The sequence below is a fragment of the Nerophis ophidion genome, linkage group LG14 (assembly GCF_033978795.1).
Source record: "Nerophis ophidion isolate RoL-2023_Sa linkage group LG14, RoL_Noph_v1.0, whole genome shotgun sequence".
Lineage (NCBI taxonomy): Eukaryota > Metazoa > Chordata > Actinopteri > Syngnathiformes > Syngnathidae > Nerophis > Nerophis ophidion.
In genome coordinates, this window is record NC_084624.1 from 2,203,479 (window position 1) to 2,223,784 (window position 20,306).

The 20,306-nt window shown below is 41.9% G+C and overlaps 1 protein-coding gene across 9 annotated transcripts in view; it reads left to right on the forward strand.

Moving 5' to 3' along the window:
- Positions 1–20,306, forward strand: part of LOC133567945 (supervillin-like) — a 120,087-nt gene that overhangs the window by 65,094 nt on the left and 34,687 nt on the right. For 8 of the 9 annotated variants that reach the window (XM_061919578.1, XM_061919572.1, XM_061919577.1 and 5 more), the window contains 6 exons: positions 2,423–2,555; positions 6,973–7,023; positions 9,024–9,104; positions 16,547–16,700; positions 19,926–20,021; positions 20,164–20,244. In XM_061919578.1, the coding sequence (XP_061775562.1) occupies positions 2,423–2,555; positions 6,973–7,023; positions 9,024–9,104; positions 16,547–16,700; positions 19,926–20,021; positions 20,164–20,244 (596 nt within the window). The remainder of the gene's footprint in view (positions 1–2,422; positions 2,556–6,972; positions 7,024–9,023; positions 9,105–16,546; positions 16,701–19,925; positions 20,022–20,163; positions 20,245–20,306) is intronic. The other variant, XM_061919576.1, reaches the window with a different exon arrangement.

The following is a 20,306-nucleotide window of genomic DNA, read 5'->3' on the forward strand; positions in this document are numbered from 1 at the left end:
GCAATTATTTGTATCTTTATAGATGATATGTACAAAATAAACCACATGACGTTTGTACGTCAGTCGAGGAAAATGATCAAAATACACAAATAACATACTGTAATTTGATTTTGATTTACATTTTTTATCTTGATAGATCAGACCTGGGCAAACTAAGGCCTTTGAGCTTTTCAATCTGGCCTGCCGGACATTCCCAAATCCTTTTTTTAAATCTTTAAAATGGAAAGTGTAGCTGCCATTATGATGTGCACTCATCTTTTCTAACCACCGCGAGTCTTCAACTATACTAAGTCTTTCAATGCTTGGAATCTGCAACTATGGATGATATACTAGTTACTATGGTCATCTAATTAGTTACTATGGTCATCTAATTAGTTACTATGGTCATCTAATTAGTTACTATGGTCATCTAATGAGTTACTATGGTCATCTAATGAGTTAATATGGTCATCTAATTAGTTACTATGGTCAGCTAGTTAGTTACTATGGTCATCTAATTAGTTACTATGGCCATCTAATGAGTTACTATAGTCATCTAATTAGTTACTATGGTCATCTAATTAGTTACTATGGTCATCTAATGAGTTACTATGGTCATCTAATGAGTTACTATGGTCATCTAATTAGTTACTATGGTCATCTAATGAGTTACTATGGTCATCTAATTAGTTACTATGGTCATCTAATTAGTTACTATGGTCATCTAATTTGTTACTATGGTCATCTAATTAGTTACTATGGTCAGCTAGTTAGTTACTATGGTCATCTAATTAGTTACTATGGTCATCTAATTAGTTACTATGGTCATCTAATTAGTTACTATGGTCATGTAATTAGTTACTATGGTCATCTAATTAGTTACTATGGTCAGCTAGTTAGTTACTATGGTCATCTAATTAGTTACTATGGTCATCTAATTTGTTACTATGGTCATCTAATTAGTTACTATGGTCAGCTAGTTAGTTACTATGGTCATCTAATTAGTTACTATGGTCAGCTAGTTAGTTACTATGGTCATCTAATTAGTTACTATGGTCATCTAATTAGTTACTATGGTCATCTAATTAGTGACTATGGTCATCTAATTAGTGACTATGGTCATCTAATTAGTTACTATGGTCATCTAATTAGTTACTATGGTCATGTAATTAGTTACTATGGTCATCTAATTAGTTACAATGGTAATGTAAGTCACAGCAGCTCAGACGAGGCATCAAGCAGTGTGAGCGAGAATCCTTTCCACAGACGCGGAAGGAGATTTTCACAACAAAGTTCTAAAGCTCAGTGATATATAGAATAGAATACAATAGAATACAATAGAAAGTACTTTATTGATCCCTGGAAAAAATTCAGCAAATATCAGATGTATCAGATTGTAGGTGTGTTTATTTTGTACCCTTTGTGTTCATGTTTCACTATTTGTTGCATTTTTGTTGCGTTTCACTTCATTGTAAAATATGTCGATCGAAAGGGGGTGTGATGTTCACATTTTGTCAATATTCAGTGTTTTATCCTTCATAGAAAAAAATTAAATTCCCTGATGTTTTTTAAGGCGGTCTGTCGTAATGTTTTTAGCATTCAATCAGACATTATTGTGAGGATTTGTTTAAGTGTTCCTAAAAATCAGATGTCCTGGCCCCCAGACACATTTTTTGCTCTAAATTTGGCCCCTGAGTAAAAAATAATTGCCCTGATAGATTGAAAATTAAAACCAATGAGTTGACTTTTGAACATTATCACATAATTTATTCAGAAAATATAAATAAGGACAAAAAAGATAGAATACTATTAACCACAACAAGTAAGTGTAAAAAACAAAACAAAAAAACGTTATGATTTGTACATTTTCAGAATGTGCTCATTCTATTTTTAAACAAAGAAAAACAATCTGTAGCTGTCTTTATTTTTAAGTTATCATGCTGATATTTTACCAGTTTTCTCCGTGCAGCCCCCCCCCCCCGATCTAAAATGAGTTTGACACCCCTCCCTTCGACAAAGTTACTTTCCTGAGAAATTAAATAAGAATTGTATTGTAATAACCAAGAATTCTTGGATCTCCACCTCAAAATCCTTATTTGATTTGTTTGCATTTTTAAATGTAATTGACGTACTGGTAATTCCTTTCCTTCATTCATTCCTTCATTTGAATGACAAATGTAAAACAAGAACAGCTTTTCATAACAGATACAGGCATTGTTGATTGATTGATTGATTGATTGATTAATTGATTGATTGATTGAGAAGTTTATGGACATCTTAAAGAATTGAATCCATTGTTTCCATAGTGGTCCAATGGGAATGGCTAGCTAGCTAAGCTAATGTTAGCACGGACTGAACTTCATTGTCTTTGCCCTCACATGCAGTTTGAAGCGAGTTCACTCCTATATTTAGTTTAAAAACAAGAACATTTTTCTCACGTCAGAGTGGCACTGCTGAAGAAGAGCGGCGAGGAAGACTGGAAGAATAGGATCAACAAGAAAAAGGAAGCGGTGAAAGTGTCGCCCACAGAACTGCTGACTCAGCGATGGGAGGCGGAGCAGACCCACCTGAAGAAGGTATCATTTTGTGTCATGTTCCGATTCATCATACAGCAATACATTCTGTACATCGCATGGTGGGGCGTTAGCGACTCTGGCATAGCTATGCGAGCTACATGCTAACACCACGCTCACATTTTAACTGGACTGACTATACGTCCTCCTTTCCCCGGACATGTCCTCTTTTGTGGAATTGTCTGGGGTGTCTGGACGGGGTTTCTTATATGCCTCAAATGTCCGACGTTTTGTGTCAAGGTTGCATGTATTTTCAATGTACGTACAGGGTTACAAACAAAACAGATTGTGATGGTGTGCGCAGAGAGCGAGGTAGTGGAACGATTGTCAATCAAGGCATACTTGGTCAACAGCCATACAGGTCACACTGAGGGTGGCCGTATAAATAACTTTATTACTGTTACAAATAGGCGCCACACTGTGAACCCACACCAAACCAGAATGACAAACACATTTCGGGAGAACATCCGCACCGTAACACAACAGAACATATACCCAGAAGCCCTTGCAGCACTAACTCTTCCGGGATCCTACAATACAGCCCATATCACCCTGGTTCTATCCAGTCTTCATTGGCTTCCAGTTAAATTCCGTATTGGGTTTAAGATTTGAGTCCTGACATTCCGTGCCTTGCAGTACATCACTGACTTGCTGTGGCCATACTCTTGAGGACTGACTTGCTGTGGCCATACTCTTGAGGACTGACTTGCTGTGGCCATACTCTTAAGGACTGACTTGCTGTGGCCATACTCTTGAGGACTGACTTGCTGTGGCCATACTCTTGAGGACTGACTTGCTGTGGCCATACTCTTGAGGACTGACTTGCTGCGGCCATACTCTTAAGGACTGACTTGCTGTGGCCATACTCTTGAGGACTGACTTGCTGTGGCCATACTCTTGAGGACTGACTTGCTGTGGCCATACTCTTAAGGACTGACTTGCTGTGGCCATACTCTTAAGGACTGACTTGCTGTGGCCATACTCTTGAGGACTGACTTGCTGTGGCCATACTCTTGAGGACTGACTTGCTGTGGCCATACTCTTGAGGACTGACTTGCTGTGGCCATACTCTTGAGGACTGACTTGCTGTGGCCATACTCTTGAGGACTGACTTGCTGTGGCCATACTCTTGAGGACTGACTTGCTGTGGCCATACTCTTGAGGACTGACTTGCTGTGGCCATACTCTTAAGGACTGACTTGCTGTGGCCATACTCTTAAGGACTGACTTGCTGTGGCCATACTCTTAAGGACTGACTTGCTGTGGCCATACTCTTGAGGACTGACTTGCTGTGGCCATACTCTTAAGGACTGACTTGCTGTGGCCATACTCTTAAGGACTGACTTGCTGTGGCCATACTCTTAAGGACTGACTTGCTGTGGCCATACTCTTGAGGACTGACTTGCTGTGGCCATACTCTTAAGGACTGACTTGCTGTGGCCATACTCTTGAGGACTGACTTGCTGTGGCCATACTCTTAAGGACTGACTTGCTGTGGCCATACTCTTAAGGACTGACTTGCTGTGGCCATACTCTTAAGGACTGACTTGCTGTGGCCATACTCTTAAGGACTGACTTGCTGTGGCCATACTCTTGAGGACTGACTTGCTGTGGCCATACTCTTAAGGACTGACTTGCTGTGGCCATACTCTTAAGGACTGACTTGCTGTGGCCATACTCTTGAGGACTGACTTACTGTGGCCATACTCTTAAGGACTGACTTGCTGTGGCCATACTCTTGAGGACTGACTTGCTGTGGCTATACTCTTAAGGACTGACTTGCTGTGGCCATACTCTTGAGGACTGACTTGCTGTGGCCATACTCTTGAGGACTGACTTGCTGTGGCCATACTCTTAAGGACTGACTTGCTGTGGCCATACTCTTAAGGACTGACTTGCTGTGGCCATACTCTTGAGGACTGACTTGCTGTGGCCATACTCTTGAGGCCACAGCCTCCGGTCTTCAGGCCAGGGTCTTCTAAAGATCCCGAAAACTGGTTTTAAAACCCGTGAAGACCTGGCATTCCAGGCTATAGCTCCCAGACTCTGGAACAATGTACACCAGTACCTTTGGTATCTTGACTGTGTTGAAACTTTTAAGAAACAATCGAAAACTTCTCTATTTTGTAAAGCTTTTAGTTAATTCACCTTTCAACTATCATTTTTAATCCACTTTGTATCCTTTTTATGATGTTGCACCTGTTGTTTTAATTTTATTGTTGTTTTACTTCACTTATGTTTTTGCACAGCGCTTTGTGATTTTATCTGTGAAAAGCGCTTTATAAATAAAATGTACTGGCTTACTCTTAATTACCGATACCGACATATTCAGTCTCATTAAAGAATGGATGCATTAAACAATGTAACAAGGTTTTCCAAAATAAATCAACTCAAGTTATGGAAAAAAATGCCAACACGGCACTGCCATATTTATTATTGAAGTCACAAAGTGCATATTGTAGCATCCTGGAAGAGTTAGTGCTGCAAGGGTTTTTGTTCTGTTGTGTTTATGTTGTGTTACGGTGCGGATGTTCTCCCAAAATGTGTTTGTCATTCCTGTTCGGTGTGGGTTAATATTTGTAACAGTGTTAAAGTTGTTTATACAGCCACCCTCAGTGTGACCTGTATGGCTGTTGACCAAGTATGCCTCGCATTCACTTGTGTGTGTGAAAATCCATAGATATTATGTGATTGGACCGGCACACAAAGGCAGTGCCTTTAAGGTTTATTGGCGCTCTGCACTTCATCCTAGGCCCGTGTACACAGCGGCGTTTTAAAAAGTCATATATTATACTTTTTGAAACCGATACCGATAAGTTCCGATTTTTATATTTTAAAGCATTTATCGGCCGATAATATTGGAGATCTCTACTTACAACTCCTATCTTTGAAGTGACTGACCGAAAATAAGCTCCAGGTTGCTTTTTAAGATGTGTAGCAAAGCCTGTTTTTTTTGTTTGTTTGTTTGTTTGTTTTGTAGCCAGATGCATGTAGTCAGACTCAGCTAGTGGCAAAGAGTAAGGGAGGTAATATATTTATTGAAGTCTGGTGCTCATAAAGTTTTATGGACAGAACTTTTTTAAAAAAGTAGATTTGACTTCATAGGACCTCTTTTAATTGTCCAGCGCAGCATGGTGGTAGAGGGGTTAGTGCATGTGCCTCACAGTAAGAAGGTCCTGGGTTCCATCTTTCTGTGTGAAGTTGGCATCTTTTCACCGTGACTGCGTGGGTTCCCTCCGGGTACTCCGGCTTCCTCCCACCTCCAAAGACATGCACCTGGGGATAGGCCCCTCCCACCTCCAAAGACATGCACCCGGGGATAGGCCCCTCCCACCTCCAAAGTCATGCACCTGGGGATAGGCCCCTCCCACCTCCAAAAATCATGCACCTGGGGGTAGGCCCCTCCCACCTCCAAAGACATGCACCTGGGGATAGGCCCCTCCCACCTCCAAAGACATGCACCTGGGGATAGGCCCCTCCCACCTCCAAAGACATGCACCCGGGGATAGGCCCCTCCCACCTCCAAAGTCATGCACCTGGGGATAGGCCCCTCCCACCTCCAAAAATCATGCACCTGGGGGTAGGCCCCTCCCACCTCCAAAGACATGCACCTGGGGATAGGCCCCTCCCACCTCCAAAGACATGCACCTGGGGATAGGCCCCTCCCACCTCCAAAGACATGCACCTGGTGATAGTTGATTGGCAACACTAAATTGGCCCTAGTGCAGGGGTCTCAGACACGCGGCCCGCGAGACGTTATTTTGCGGCCCCCACCTTTCTTTATATGAAAGTTTAATGTTAGTGCGGCCCGCAAGTTTTATTTGAACGGTGCTTGACAGCGTTGTGTTATTTGGGTCCAAAATGGCTCTTTCACCGTCCTGGGTTGCCTACCCCTGCATTAGTGGAAAAGCGGCAAATGAGTGAAAGCGACAGACGTTGACATGGAGACGAAGGTTTTATTACGTGCCTGGCTCCTGCACCCCCGTCACCCCAAGAGGTACACGCGGTAGAAAATAAACGGATGAATGAATTGTCTTTTAAACTCCCTGCGATGTGCACTTTGTCATCTCCATGAGAATTCTGCCACTTGAAATGTGTTAGATGGCCATGAAACCATCACCAGGCGTTTTGGGAGAGTGGCCGTGCCAGCAACCTGATGGTTCCTGGTCCGATCCCCACTTTCTACCAACCTCGTCACGTCCATTGTGTCCTTGAGCAAGACACTTCACCCTTGCTCCTGATGGGTCATGGTTAGGGCCTTGCGTGGCAGCGCCCGCCATCAGTGTGTGAATGTGTGAATGTTGAAATAGTGTCAAAGGTAGAAAAGCTCTATACAAGTGTAACCCATTTACCCGGGTCTCATCCACCCTCAAACCCCCCTCTTACCACCCCTTGTGTCCCCCCCCCCCCCCCCCTCCAGGAGGAAGCGGTGGTGGTCCCCGACTATTCATCTGTGTCAGAGCAGCTGTGGGTAAGCGCCATCAGGCCTGACGTCCCAGCCAATCGCCTTCTAGTTTGGGGAGCTGCCTCGTCCAATCATGTTTGAGTGCTGGGGGGGGGCTTGCATGGCTTTTGGAATGAGGCCAACTCCGCAACCTTTTCTCTGCTTTTTATTTGCTCAACTGGTCTATTGAGACATTAACATTTTTTAACAAGGTTGCTTAGGTGCAGAAAAATGTCTTTGCGATGCCAGAAAATGCATGAAAATGAATCACCTTCACCGGACACTTCATTAGGTACACAATGAAGTGACCTCCAATACAAAAGCAGTTAAAACAACCTTCTTTTAGGAGGATAATACCAATGCACACTTTTATTTGTAGCATCTGTAACAGGACAAAAAAATGTCTCTCTTTCATTTTGTAAAAAATGTATTCATACATTTATAATAAATACGTTTTCAAAAATATAATAAACAAAATCATTACACTGCAAAATATACATTCTAATACAAAATAAATTGAATACAAAGTAAAACAATATCATCCAATACCACATTTCAAAAAATCCAATACAAAATGAAACTAAAAAATGTAAAATATAAAAAATAAAAAAAATATTTTAATTATTTTATCTAAAAATTGTAAATTGGCCTTGGGTTTTTTGAAAGGTGCTTATAAATTAAATGTATTATTATTATTATTATTATTAGTACTAGTAGTAGTAGTAGTATCATTATTATTATTATTAGTACACAATACAAAACAAAATAACACAATGCAAAACAAAATAATACAATACAATTCAAAATGAAAAAATACAATACAAAATAAAAAATCGTAAAAAATAAAGTAATGCAACATAAAATTAAAATAACACAGTACAAAATGAAACAATACAGTACAACACCAAAATAACAATACACAATGATAAAATAGGATACAATACAGTATAATACAAAATACAACAGAACAATACAATACAAAAAAATTTGTACAAACTAAAGCCATACAACGCAATACAAAAAAAATACTATACAAAATAAAACAATACAACACAAAATAAAACAATCCGGTACAAAATCAAATATTATACAATACAAAATAAAACAATACGATAAAATTCATAAAACACTGTACAAACTAAAACAATACAATACAGTGCATAATAAAACAATACAAAATAAAACAACAACAATACAAAAAACTATACAATACAACATAAAAAAATACAACTATGGAGTTGTTTTATCCTTGAGTTTAGAAGCGCTTATAAATCTAATGTGTTAGTATTATTGGCAATACAAAACAGTACAATACAATACAACAATTGAGTACAAAATAAACTATACAACACAATGCAAAAAAAAATACAATACAAAATGAAACAATACAACACAAAATCAAATATAATACAATACAAAATAAAACAATACGATGCAATTCATAAAACACTGTAAAAACTAAAACAATACAATGCAGTACATAATAGAATACAAAACAATACTAAATAAAACAACAATACAAAATAAAACTATACAATACAAAATAAAAAAATATAACAAAGGAGATGTTTTATCTTTATCTAATATAAACGATCCTTGAGTTTCGAGGCGCTTTTAAATCAAATGTGTTAATATTATTGACAATACAAAACAACGAGTAAAAATAATTTAGTATCGGCAAGTTTTTATTCCCTTCAGCACTTAAATGTGATGTCTTGCCACTTTTTTTAAACCAAACACAAATCAGCACTGTGTACTTTTTCATGATTAAAACTACTAACTAAACAAGCAACTGAGGTAGTTCTGTGTGTTTCCTACTTTTAAAGGGGAACCCTTCAAATACTCACCAAACTAAAATGCATGTAAAGAATCTTAAATGCACGTCAACGCTCCTGAATTATTTTTAGCACATAGTACTTTAGTATCGGAAGTGCTTTAATAGCAATATTAGTTTTCTGGTTTTACATCCCAGCGTTGTCCTCTTGCGCCTCTTTGGTCCACTCATCCATCCACCTCTCCGTCCTCAGGAGCCTGTCTTCTCCTCCACTTTCTCTCCTCCTTTTTCCCTTGGCCAAAAGTGTCAGTGCATTGACCCCCAGCACGCCCAGGTAAGAACCCCCACCTTGACCCACCTTGACCCGCCTGGACAAGCGGAGATTAGATTGCTGTCTGCCGGCCTTGCTTGACCGCCTCAAATCTTCCGCTCGGTTGGACGCTGCTCCTGCATGAGTGATTGCTCTCTCACATCCACTCTCACTCTTCTCTCATGTTTGCACAGCACTTTGTTTGACAGCAGGGGTCTCAAACTTGTTTGCTAGGGGCCACGTCGCAGTTATGGCTACTTTCAGAGGGCCGCTTGCATGCATATTACACAATTCCCTATGCATTCAGTTGAATGGATGAAATACAGTATTTCCTTGAATTGCCGCCGGGCATATAGTATGTGCCTGCCTTCAATTACTGTCAAATTACGGTCAAACTCGCTTCCCAAAATAATTAGCGCATGCTTAGTATTACCGCCGGGTCAAACTTGTGATGTCATGAGTGACACTTCCCCTGTCATCATTTTCAAAATGGAGGAGGCTGATTTCAATAATTTGAAATTGCATAAAGCGAAGAAGATTAAGAGCTATTCAGTAGGATTTAAGGTCCAAGCTATTGAATATGCTAAAAACAACAGGAAGCAGCCATGTTTTATTAATATACCGTAGCTGCGTGTGTCAAATATGAGTCATTAAATGACTCCCGCCTCCTGGTGGTAGAGGGCGCTAGTGATCCTTCTTGCGACTACTCGGCTGCAGAAGAAGTGACAACGAGTGCAGTGATATGTGCTGGGACAGATATGACACAGGGAGTGCACAACGGACCTTTTAGGATGTAACACCACTACTCTTATGCTGGTTATGTAAACAACCGGGCTGAAATAAAGCATGTTCCAGTCCTAAATACCCAGTGTATTATTTATACAACAACATTTAATGGTGGCAGCGGTGGGATAAAGAGATCACCCACGGAGCAGAGCAGGAGGGGGAGTTGTCCGAGGATAATTCTGTTGTCACCCACACTTGAGGAACCTAGCTAACTGATAGCAGCAATCTCATAGCAGTTTTCTAAACTGGACTTTCAATCGAAGCAGGAGGTAATAAAGGAAGATCTCCATCGAGACAGAGAGACTTTTAAAACTGAAGAAAGATAAGGAAGACTTCTATAAACAAGTTATCGATGCTTTTGATCTGAAGGAGCTGCGCATGGACTTCATTGATAAGTAAAGTTTAGACCATCATAACGTTTTTTTTTTTAATTAAATTTGCTTGTCATGATGGTATCCTTACATCATACACAAATTTTTACTACATGCCTTTGGTAAGTGCCGCAGTGAGAAGAGGTTTTAAAATAATTAGCGCCTCGGCGGCAGTTCAAGTAAATACGGTAAGTTAATTTTGGTCATATGATCAACCATCAAACATTTTGTGTGACCAGTTTAAGAGTAAAGATTATACATATTTAACAATCATACACATTTACACACAAAAAAAAAATAAAAAGAATGACCGAAAAAGGAATAGGCTGAAGTCGGGGTGTAACGGTACACAAACATTTCGGTTCGGTACTTACCTCGGTTTAGAGGTCACGGTTCGGTTCATTTTCGGTATAGTAAGAAAACAACAAAATATACATTTTTGGGTTATTTATTTACCAAATTTGTAAACAATGGCATAACATATTTATATACACACAGGGTCTATTGCCAAGGTTAATGTGGTCAACATATATAAAATGAAAACTAAATAAGATAAGGCTCAGAATGGTTTCTTAACAAAACCTTTCTTCATATAAAGTGCTTTTTTTCATTGATTGATTGATTGATTGACTGAGACTTTTATTAGTAGATTGTACAGTACATATTCCGTACAATTGACCACTGAATGCAAACACCCCAATAAGTTTTTCAACTTGTTTAAGTCGGGGTCCACGTTCATTAACAACAGCCTGCCTAACTTGGCAGTAAGAGGATATATGGGGGTATCGTTCTTCCACCATAGAAGTGGGTCAAAATCTAGTTTTTAATGCAATACAGCAACTCCGAACGGGACAAGCGGTAAAAAATGGATGGATGGATGGTCTTAATTCTGCTGCTATAAAAACATTTGTTATTGCTTCAGCCCTGCCTGACTCGCCGAAGAGAGGCTGCTTGAATGCGGTGGTGATGCTTCAAAGGAGTTAGCATGTTTGTCGTGTTGGCAGAGGCGTACCCTACTGCTGCTGAACAATCACGGCAAACATCCGTCCTCCATTGTTGTATCCCGCAGCCAATGTGTTCCCAAACAGGAGATCTTAACGAGGCAGGAGGGTCTTCCAGCTCTGGCTTTTGCATGTTGTCCTAGCCCGGTCGCTGCTAGCCTGCCATGTGTTGTGCCTCGCTCTGCATTGTTTACACAACCTGCGCTATGTAATATGTCCGTGTGGAAACTCGTTCGGTACACTTCCGTACCGAACCGAAACCCCCGTACCGAAACGGTTCAATACAAATACAGGTACCGTTCCACCCACACAATAAAGTACTATCTATCTATCTACCCCTAGGCTGAAGCCAAAGCTTATATTTGCCTATCCTATACATTCACTGAAAATTAGATTGCCTGGAACATTGTTAAAAAAATCAATGGGATGGAAGTAATCGTTGCTATATTATATAATTTTCTATTATTTCACCTTTCAAGGTTTTCCTAAACCTGAACAAAGAACTACATGTCTTCAGCTCATCACTGAGATTCTTCCAACAATTAACTCCTACAACTGAAATACATTTGTATTGTATATTCCTTCTTCCATCCATCCATTTCTACCGCTTGTCCCTTTTGGGGTCTCGGGTAGTCGCTGGAGCCTTTCTCAGCCGCAATTCGGGCGGAAGGTGGTGTACACCCTGGACAAATCGCCACCTCATCGCAGTCGTATTCCTTCTTACTTTACCTTTTTCAAAAATCAATGTCCCCGGTAAATGATAGTTTTCTCCTCTTAATTGAAATAACCTAAGAATACAAGCTGGAAGGCTGTTGTTCGTTACTCCAAAGATCATTTCCATTGTTTTTAAAAACACAGTGTCTGAAAATTTGAACACATTAGAACTTATAAATAATGGATTGTTGTGTTCATAGTAGCACGCTTTTTGTGTATTATTCTAATGACCCTTTTTTGAAGTTTAATTATTGGGTCTATTTTTGTTTTATAAATATTTCCCCAAATTTCAACACAATATGTTAAATATGAAAAAATAAAATAATAATATAACATATGCAGACATGTCTTATTCAGCATGTATCTTACTTTATAAAGAATAGCAATAGATTTGGATATTTTTCCCTTTATATATTCAATCTGCGGTTTTCAACATTATTTTTTGATCAATTATTATTCCCAAGAATTTAGTTTCAAATACTCAGTTTCCACTTCATTTAATTTTAATTTTGCTTCACAGTTTGTAATTGCACCACTAAACACCATACATTTAGTTTCCTTATCATTTAATGATAACTTATTAATATCAAACCATTTTTTTAGCTGAAGCAACTCAACATCGATTATCCTCAACACTTCCTTCAAGTCTTCTCCTGAACGATAAACATTTGTATCATCATACATTTCAATTTCTTAGATACTGAACAAATATCATTTAAATAAAGTATAAATAACTTAGGTCCCAATACCGAGCCTTGTGGAACCCCACAAGTTACTCTTCTTGGCTGTGATTTAGTCTTACTAATTTCCACATATTGAGATCTATTACTTAAATAACTACTTAACCACTCTTGTGAAACACCTCTTATGTCGTAGTTTTCAGTTTATTTGGAACATGCGTACGATGCAATGTAATGCGTCACACAATTCCAGTTATTTGAGTACAGCACGTCCGAAAAGGAGTAGGAAGAAGCAGAACTTATTTTAATCCTACCGCTTTTCATACCATAGCAATTTTATCTAATGTCATTGTTCTCTCTAACAGAGCAGTGAACAAATTAATAATAAATATAAACCGTATTTACTGGATTATATGTCAGAGTTTTTTTCATAGTTTGGAGTGACTTATGTGTGAAATTTTTAACACCATCCATCCATCTTCTTCCGCTTATCCGAGGTCGGGTCGTGGGAACAGCAGCCTAAGCAGGGAAGCCCAGACTCTCCTCTCCCCAGCCACTTCGTCTAGTTCTTCCCGGGGGATCCCGAGGCGTTCCCAGGCCAGCCGAGAGACATAGTCTTCCCAACGTGTCCTGGGTCTTCCCCGTGGCCTCCTACCGGTTGGACGTGCCCTAAACACCTCCCTCGGGAGGCGTTCGGGTGACATCCTGACCAGATGCCCGAACCACCTCATCTGGCTCCTCTCCATGTGGAGGAGCAGCGGCTTTACTTTGAGTTCCTCCTGGATGGCAGAGCTTCTCACCCTATCTCTAAGGGAGAGACCCACCACCTGGCGGAGGAAACTCATTTTGGCCGCTTGTACCCGTGATCTTATCCTTTCGGTCATAACCCAAAGCTCATGACCATAGGTGAGGATGGGAACGTAGATCGACCGGTAAATTGAGAGCTTTGCCTTCCAGCTCAGCTCTTTCTTCACCAGAACAGATCGATACAGCGTCCGCATTACTGAAGACGCCGCACCGATCCGCCTCTCGATCTCACCATCCACTCTTCCCCCACTCGTGAACAAGACTCCTAGGTACTTGAACTCCTCCACTTGGGGCAGGGTCTCCTCCCCAACCCGGAGATGGCACTCCACCCTTTTCCGGGCGAGAACCATGGACTCAGACTTGGAGGTGGTGATTCTCATTCCGGTCGCTTCACACTCGGCTGCGAACCGATCCAGTGAGAGCTGAAGATGCCGGCCAGCGGAAGCCATCAGGACCACGTCATCTGCAAAAACCAGAGACCTAATCCTGCAGCCACCAAACCGGAACCCCTCAACGCCTTGACTGCGCCTAGAAATTCTGTTCATAAAAGTTATGAACAGAATGGGTGACAAAGGACAGCCTTGGCGGAGTCCAACCCTCACTGGAAACGTGGCCGACTTACTGCCAGCAATGCGGACCAAGCTCTGACACTGATCATACAGGGAGCGGACCGCCACAATAAGACAGTCCGATACCCCATACTCTCTGAGCACTCCCCACAGGACTTCCCGAGGGACACGGTCCAATGCCTTCTCCAAGTCCACAAAGCACATGTAGACTGGTTGGGCAAACTCCCATGCACCCTCAAGAACCCTGCCGAGAGTATAGAGCTGGTCCACAGTTTCACGACCAGGACGAAAACCACACTGTTCCTCCTAAATCCGAGGTTCGACTATCCGGCGTAGCCTCCTCTCCAGTACACCTGGATAAACCTTACCAGGAAGGCTGAGGAGTGTGCCTCCGGAGTCCTATGAGCCAAAAGGACCCGATAGGACTCCTTCTCCAGCTTGACGGCATCCCTCACCTCTGGTGTCCACCAAGGGGTTTTAGGATTACCGCCCCGACAGGCACCAACTACCTTGTGGCCACAGCTCCAATCGGCTGCCTCGACAATAGAGGTGCGGAACATGGTCCACTCAGATACTCAATGTCCAGCACCTCCCTCGTGACACGTTCAAAGTTCTTCCCGAGGTGGGAAGAACAGGCCCATCGTGCCCCAACTCCGGGCCTGGCTCCAGAGCGGGGCCACGGTGACCCGCGTCCGCGTCCGGGCGAGTGAAGTCTGGGTCCTTTTCTTGTTTTCTTCATGGAGGTCTTCGAGCTGCTCTTTGTCTAATCCCTCACCTAGGACCTGTTTGTCTTGGGAGACCCTACCAGGGGGCATAAAGCCCCCGGACAACATAGCTCCTAGGATCATTGGGACACGCATACTCCTCCACCACGATAAGGTGGCAGCCCAGAGAGGAGAATTATTACCCATTACCCTAAAATGTCAAATAATATTATTTATCTCATTGACGTAAGAGACTAGGCGTATATCAGCAATCGTCAAACACGTCAACCAAGTGATCCCTCGTTTAGAGTTCCAGGAGTCGATTCGGAATTGTCATCCCAAGAATCGGATGGAAACGCTAAGATTGCCTCTCCTAATAAAACATTTGGTGCATTAGCAGATATTAAATGTTTAAAAGCTATGCAATATCATGCATTACAAATATTTTTTTCTCTCAAAATGGAAAATATGAATATATTTAGTAAGTAAGCATGGGAGTTTGCCCAACCAGTCTACATGTGCTTTGTGGACTTGGAGAAGGCATTCGACCGTGTCCCTCGGGAAGTCCTGTGGGGAGTGCTCAGAGAGTATGGGGTATCGGACTGTCTTATTGTGGCGGTCCGCTCCCTGTATGATCAGTGCCAGAGCTTGGTCCGCATTGCCGGCAGTAAGTCGAACACATTTCCAGTGAGGGTTGGACTCCGCCAAGGCTGTCCTTTGTCACCGATTCTGTTCATAACTTTTATGGACAGAATTTCTAGGCGCAGTCAAGGCGTTGAGGGGTTCCGGTTTGGTGACCGCAGGATTAGGTCTCTGCTTTTTGCAGATGATGTGGTCCTGATGGCTTCATCTGACCGGGATCTTCAGCTCTCGCTGGATCGGTTCGCAGCCGAGTGTGAAGCGACCGGAATGAGAATCAGCACCTCCAAGTCCGAGTCCATGGTTCTCGCCCGGAAAAGGGTGAAGTGCCATCTCCGGGTTGGGGAGGAGACCCTGCCCCAAGTGGAGGAGTTCAAGTACCTAGGAGTCTTGTTCACGAGTGGGGGAAGAGTGGATCGTGAGATCGACAGGCGGATCGGTGCGGCGTCTTCAGTAATGCGGACGTTGTACCGGTCCGTTGTGGTGAAGAAGGAGCTGAGCCGGAAGGCAAAGCTCTCAATTTACCGGTCGATCTACGTTCCCATCCTCACCTATGGTCATGAGCTTTGGGTCATGACCGAAAGGACAAGATCATGGGTACAAGCGGCCGAAATGAGTTTCCTCCGCCATGTGGTGGGTCTCTCCCTTAGAGATAGGGTGAGAAGCTCTGCCATCCGGGAGGAACTCAAAGTAAAGCCGCTGCTCCTCCACATGGAGAGGAGCCAGATGAGGTGGTTCGGGCATCTGGTCAGGATGCCACCTGAACGCCTCCCTAGGGAGGTGTTTAGGGCACGTCCAACCGGTAGGAGGCCACGGGGAAGACCCAGGACACGTTGGGAAGACTATGTCTCCCGGCTGGCCTGGGAATGCCTCGGGATCCCCCGGGAAGAGCTAGACGAAGTGGCTGGGGAGAGGGAAGTCTGGGTTTCCCTGCTTAGGCTGTTGCCCCCGCGACCCGACCTCGGATAAGCGGAAGATGATGGATGGAAGTAAGTACGCACATTTCTAGGCTATTAAATGACGAGATCTGGCCCCCATGCCTTGAGTTTGACACTTTGCTTTACCGGGAATCCAAACAGAAGATAAACCTAAAAAGCGTTCCAACCAAGTCCCCCTGAAGCTGACAGTTGGCGCCATCCTGCACATGTGTCCACGCACACCCGCTGACCTGAATAATCTGCTTTGTGCCTCTTAGAGTCAGCAGGTGGGAGGGGAAAAGGAGGCCCAGATGACCATCGAGGAGAGGAAGCAGATGATCTCTATCAGAGAGGAGGCCTGGAAGACGAAGGGGAAGGGAGCAGCCAACGACTCGGGCCAGTACACCGTGGCTGCACGCATGGTCAAGAAAGGTCAGCACCAAACAAAATAGTAAACCCTTTGAATCATATAAGATCATTGCAAGTGTCGTCTTAAAAAACCCTTTGAATCATTAATAAGAATAAAATATAAAAATTGGGCTCAACCTCAGAACACTTTATACGGGAGTTTGGAGTGTGTTTGTCCATTTGTGAGGTTCAGTGTTCCATTCTATTACACTGCAAACTCCGCCAAGCAGGCCTTTATTGCACCGCAAAAAGTCTGTGTTTAAAAACAAGGAAAAAATATTGGTCTAACTGGGACCTACATAGAGGTTTTCCTTTCGTGTTTCTACGACATTCCGACTGGAAGTTAGAAAGTTTTGTCAGTGTTTTCTTCCCAGGGGGCGCTAGAGCGCAATTTTGGGTTTTGGGGTTTGGTTTTTTGATTAGATCGCAATTTTTGCCAGTCCTGATGTGTATGTCAAATTTGGTGAGTTTTGAATCATGTTAAGGGGGTCAAATTACGCCTCAAAATGGCGGCGGTATAATAATATAGAATAATAATAATATCGGTCCCTAAAAATACAAAAATGAGGGGTATTTTATTTGAACTAAGCAAAATTATCTGCCAATAGAACAAGAAAATTTGGCTTTTTAAGACTTTCCAAAACAAGTCAAATGAGCTAACCTCAATGAACCCAAAAATACCTTAAAATAAGTATATTCTCACTAATAACAAGTGTACTACTATATGAGGACTTATTTTATATTGTTTCATTGAAAATAAAACAGCAAAGTCCATTTGGCTGTCATCTGTTTTAATTATGAGACACAATTGTGTCAAAGTCATGATTTTTTTTACATGCTTGAAATAAGAAAGTATTACTTTAAAAAAGTAGTTTTCTACTTGTGAGTGTTGATGACCCATCTTTGCAACAGTTGATATTCTACTTTCAAGCATGTTTTACTCAATATAGCTCATCACATCTCAGCAACAAGCTGTAATATCTTACTGACATCATTTAGGAGCAAAACCCTTAAAACAAGTAAAACACTAACATAAAATCTGCTTAGTGAGAAGAATTATCTTATCAGACAGAAAATAAGCAAATATCAGCCTTATTTGAGATATTTCATCTTACTTAGATTTCAGTTTTTGCAGTGTGACATTGCTTTTGTGCACTGGGTACAGAAATGGGTTGTAGTTGGAGGCAAATACAAACCCCGTTTCCATATGAGTTGGGAAATTGTGTTAGATGTAAATATAAACAGAATACAATGATTTGCAAATCCTTTTCAAGCCATATTCAGTTGAATATGCTACAAAGACAACATATTTGATGTTCAAACTCATAAACATTTTTTTTTTGCAAATAGTCATTAACTTTAGAATTTGATGCCAGCAACACGTGACAGAGAAGTTGGGAAAGGTGGCAATAAATACTGATAAAGTTGAGGAATGCTCATCAAACACTTATTTGGAACCTCCCACAGGTGTGCAGGCTAATTGGGAACAGGTGGGTGCCATGATTGGGTATAAAAACAGCTTCCCAAAAAATGCTCAGTCTTTCACAAGAAAGGATGGGGCGAGGTACACCCCTTTGTCCACAATTGCGTGAGCAAATAGTCAAACAGTTTAAGAACAACCTTTCTCAAAGTGCAATTGGAAGAAATTGAGGGATTTCAACATCTACGCTCCATAATATCATCAAAAGGTTCAGAGAATCTGGAGAAATCACTCCACGTAAGCGGCATGGCCGGAAACCAACATTGAATGACTGTGACTTTCGATCCCTCAGACGGCAGTGTATCAAAAACCGACATCAATCTCTAAAGGATATCACCACATGGGCTCAGGAATACTTCAGAAAACCACTGTCACTAAATACAGTTTGTCGCTACATCTGTAAGTGCAAGTTAAAGCTCTACTATGCAAAGCGGAGGCCATTTATCAACAACAACCAGAAACGCGGCCGGCTTCTCTGGGCCCGAGATCATCTAAGATGGACTGATGCAAAGTGAAAAAGTGTTCTGTGGTTTGACGAGTCCACATTTCAAATTGTTTTTGGAAATATTCGACATCGTGTCATCCGGACCAAAGGGGAAGTGAACTATCCAGACTGTTATCAACGCAAAGTTGAAAAGCCAGCATGTGTGATGGTATGGGGGTGCATTAGTGCCCAAGGCATGGGTAACTTACACATCTGTGAAGGCACCATTAATGCTGAATGGTCCATACAGCTTTTGGAACAACATATGCTGTCATCCAAGCAACGTTATCATGGACGCCCCTGCTTATTTCAGCAAGACAAAGCCAAGCCACATTCAGCACGTGTTACAACAGCGTGGCTTCGTAAAAAAAATTGAGTGCTGGTACTTTCCTGGCCCGCCTGCAGTCCAGACATGTCTACAATGGAAAATGTGTGGCGCATTATGAAGCGTAAAATAGGACAGCGGAGACCCCGGACTGTTGAAGGACTGAAGCTCTACATAAAACAAGAATGGGAAAGAATTCTACTTTCAAGGCTTTAACTATTAGTTTCCTCAGTTCCCAAACATTTATTGAGTGTTGTTAAAAGAAAAGGTGATGTAACACAGTGGTGAACATGCCCTTTCCCAACTACTTTGGCATGTGTTGCAGCCATGAAATTCTTAGTTAATTATTATTTGGAAAAAAAAAGTTTATGAGTTTGAACATCAAATATGTTGTCTTTGTAGCATATTCAACTGAATATGGCTTGAAAAGGATTTGCAAATCATTGTATTCTGTTTATATTTACATCTAACACAATTTCCCAGCTCATATGGAAACAGGGTTTGTAATAAATACAGTGGGCGGAAGCTTATAATTATCCAAAATATCTCAAGATGAATATTCAGGGACAACGAGGGACTAATAAATGCAGTGATCCCTCGTTTATAGCGTTTAATTGGATTCGGATTTATAAATGGAATATTTTCTGTTACCGTTGGAATGGTTTGAAACCCCAGGATGCATCGACAGCAGACATAGTGCAGGTAAAAAATGATTTAATGACAAAAAGCAAGGAGTGGGCGGCAGGAACAGACCACGGGTGAACAGGAAAACCTTGTTTAAAGTGAAAGTACCAACATTGTCACACCCGCACTAGGTGTGGTGAAGTGTGTGCCACCATCACACTAGTGATAGTTTTCTCAGTGTTTACCCCACTAGTGATATTTCATCTGAAGTGCAGTCAAGTGTCTTTGTTTGTTCTACAAGATAAGCCTTTTAGTGTGTCTTCTCTTCGTCCGCAGGCCTGACTGCGTCCGCCTCCATCATCGGCCCCATCCTGTCGCCAGTCGCCACCAAACTCAAGAGCGGCACGGCGGTCATCGGCAAACCTGAAGAAGGTGCTTGATAAATGAATCCTAGTAATCACCTAAAGGTCTATAAAAACACTTTCAAGTGTTTAACCCAAGAGTGGAGCCCGCATTCCTCACATGAAAAGATTCCTCTAACGTAAAAGAAAAATGTCATGTGTTTCTACTCTAGAAATTGAAGCTCGAGCCGACATGGAGTCTGACAAGAAACTTGACAAGTTGGAAACCTTCCTGGGACGTCTGAACAGCAAAGGTAATCTCCATCCTTTAAACCAGGGGGCGGCAACCCGCGCTTCTGCGGCCGCATGCGACTCT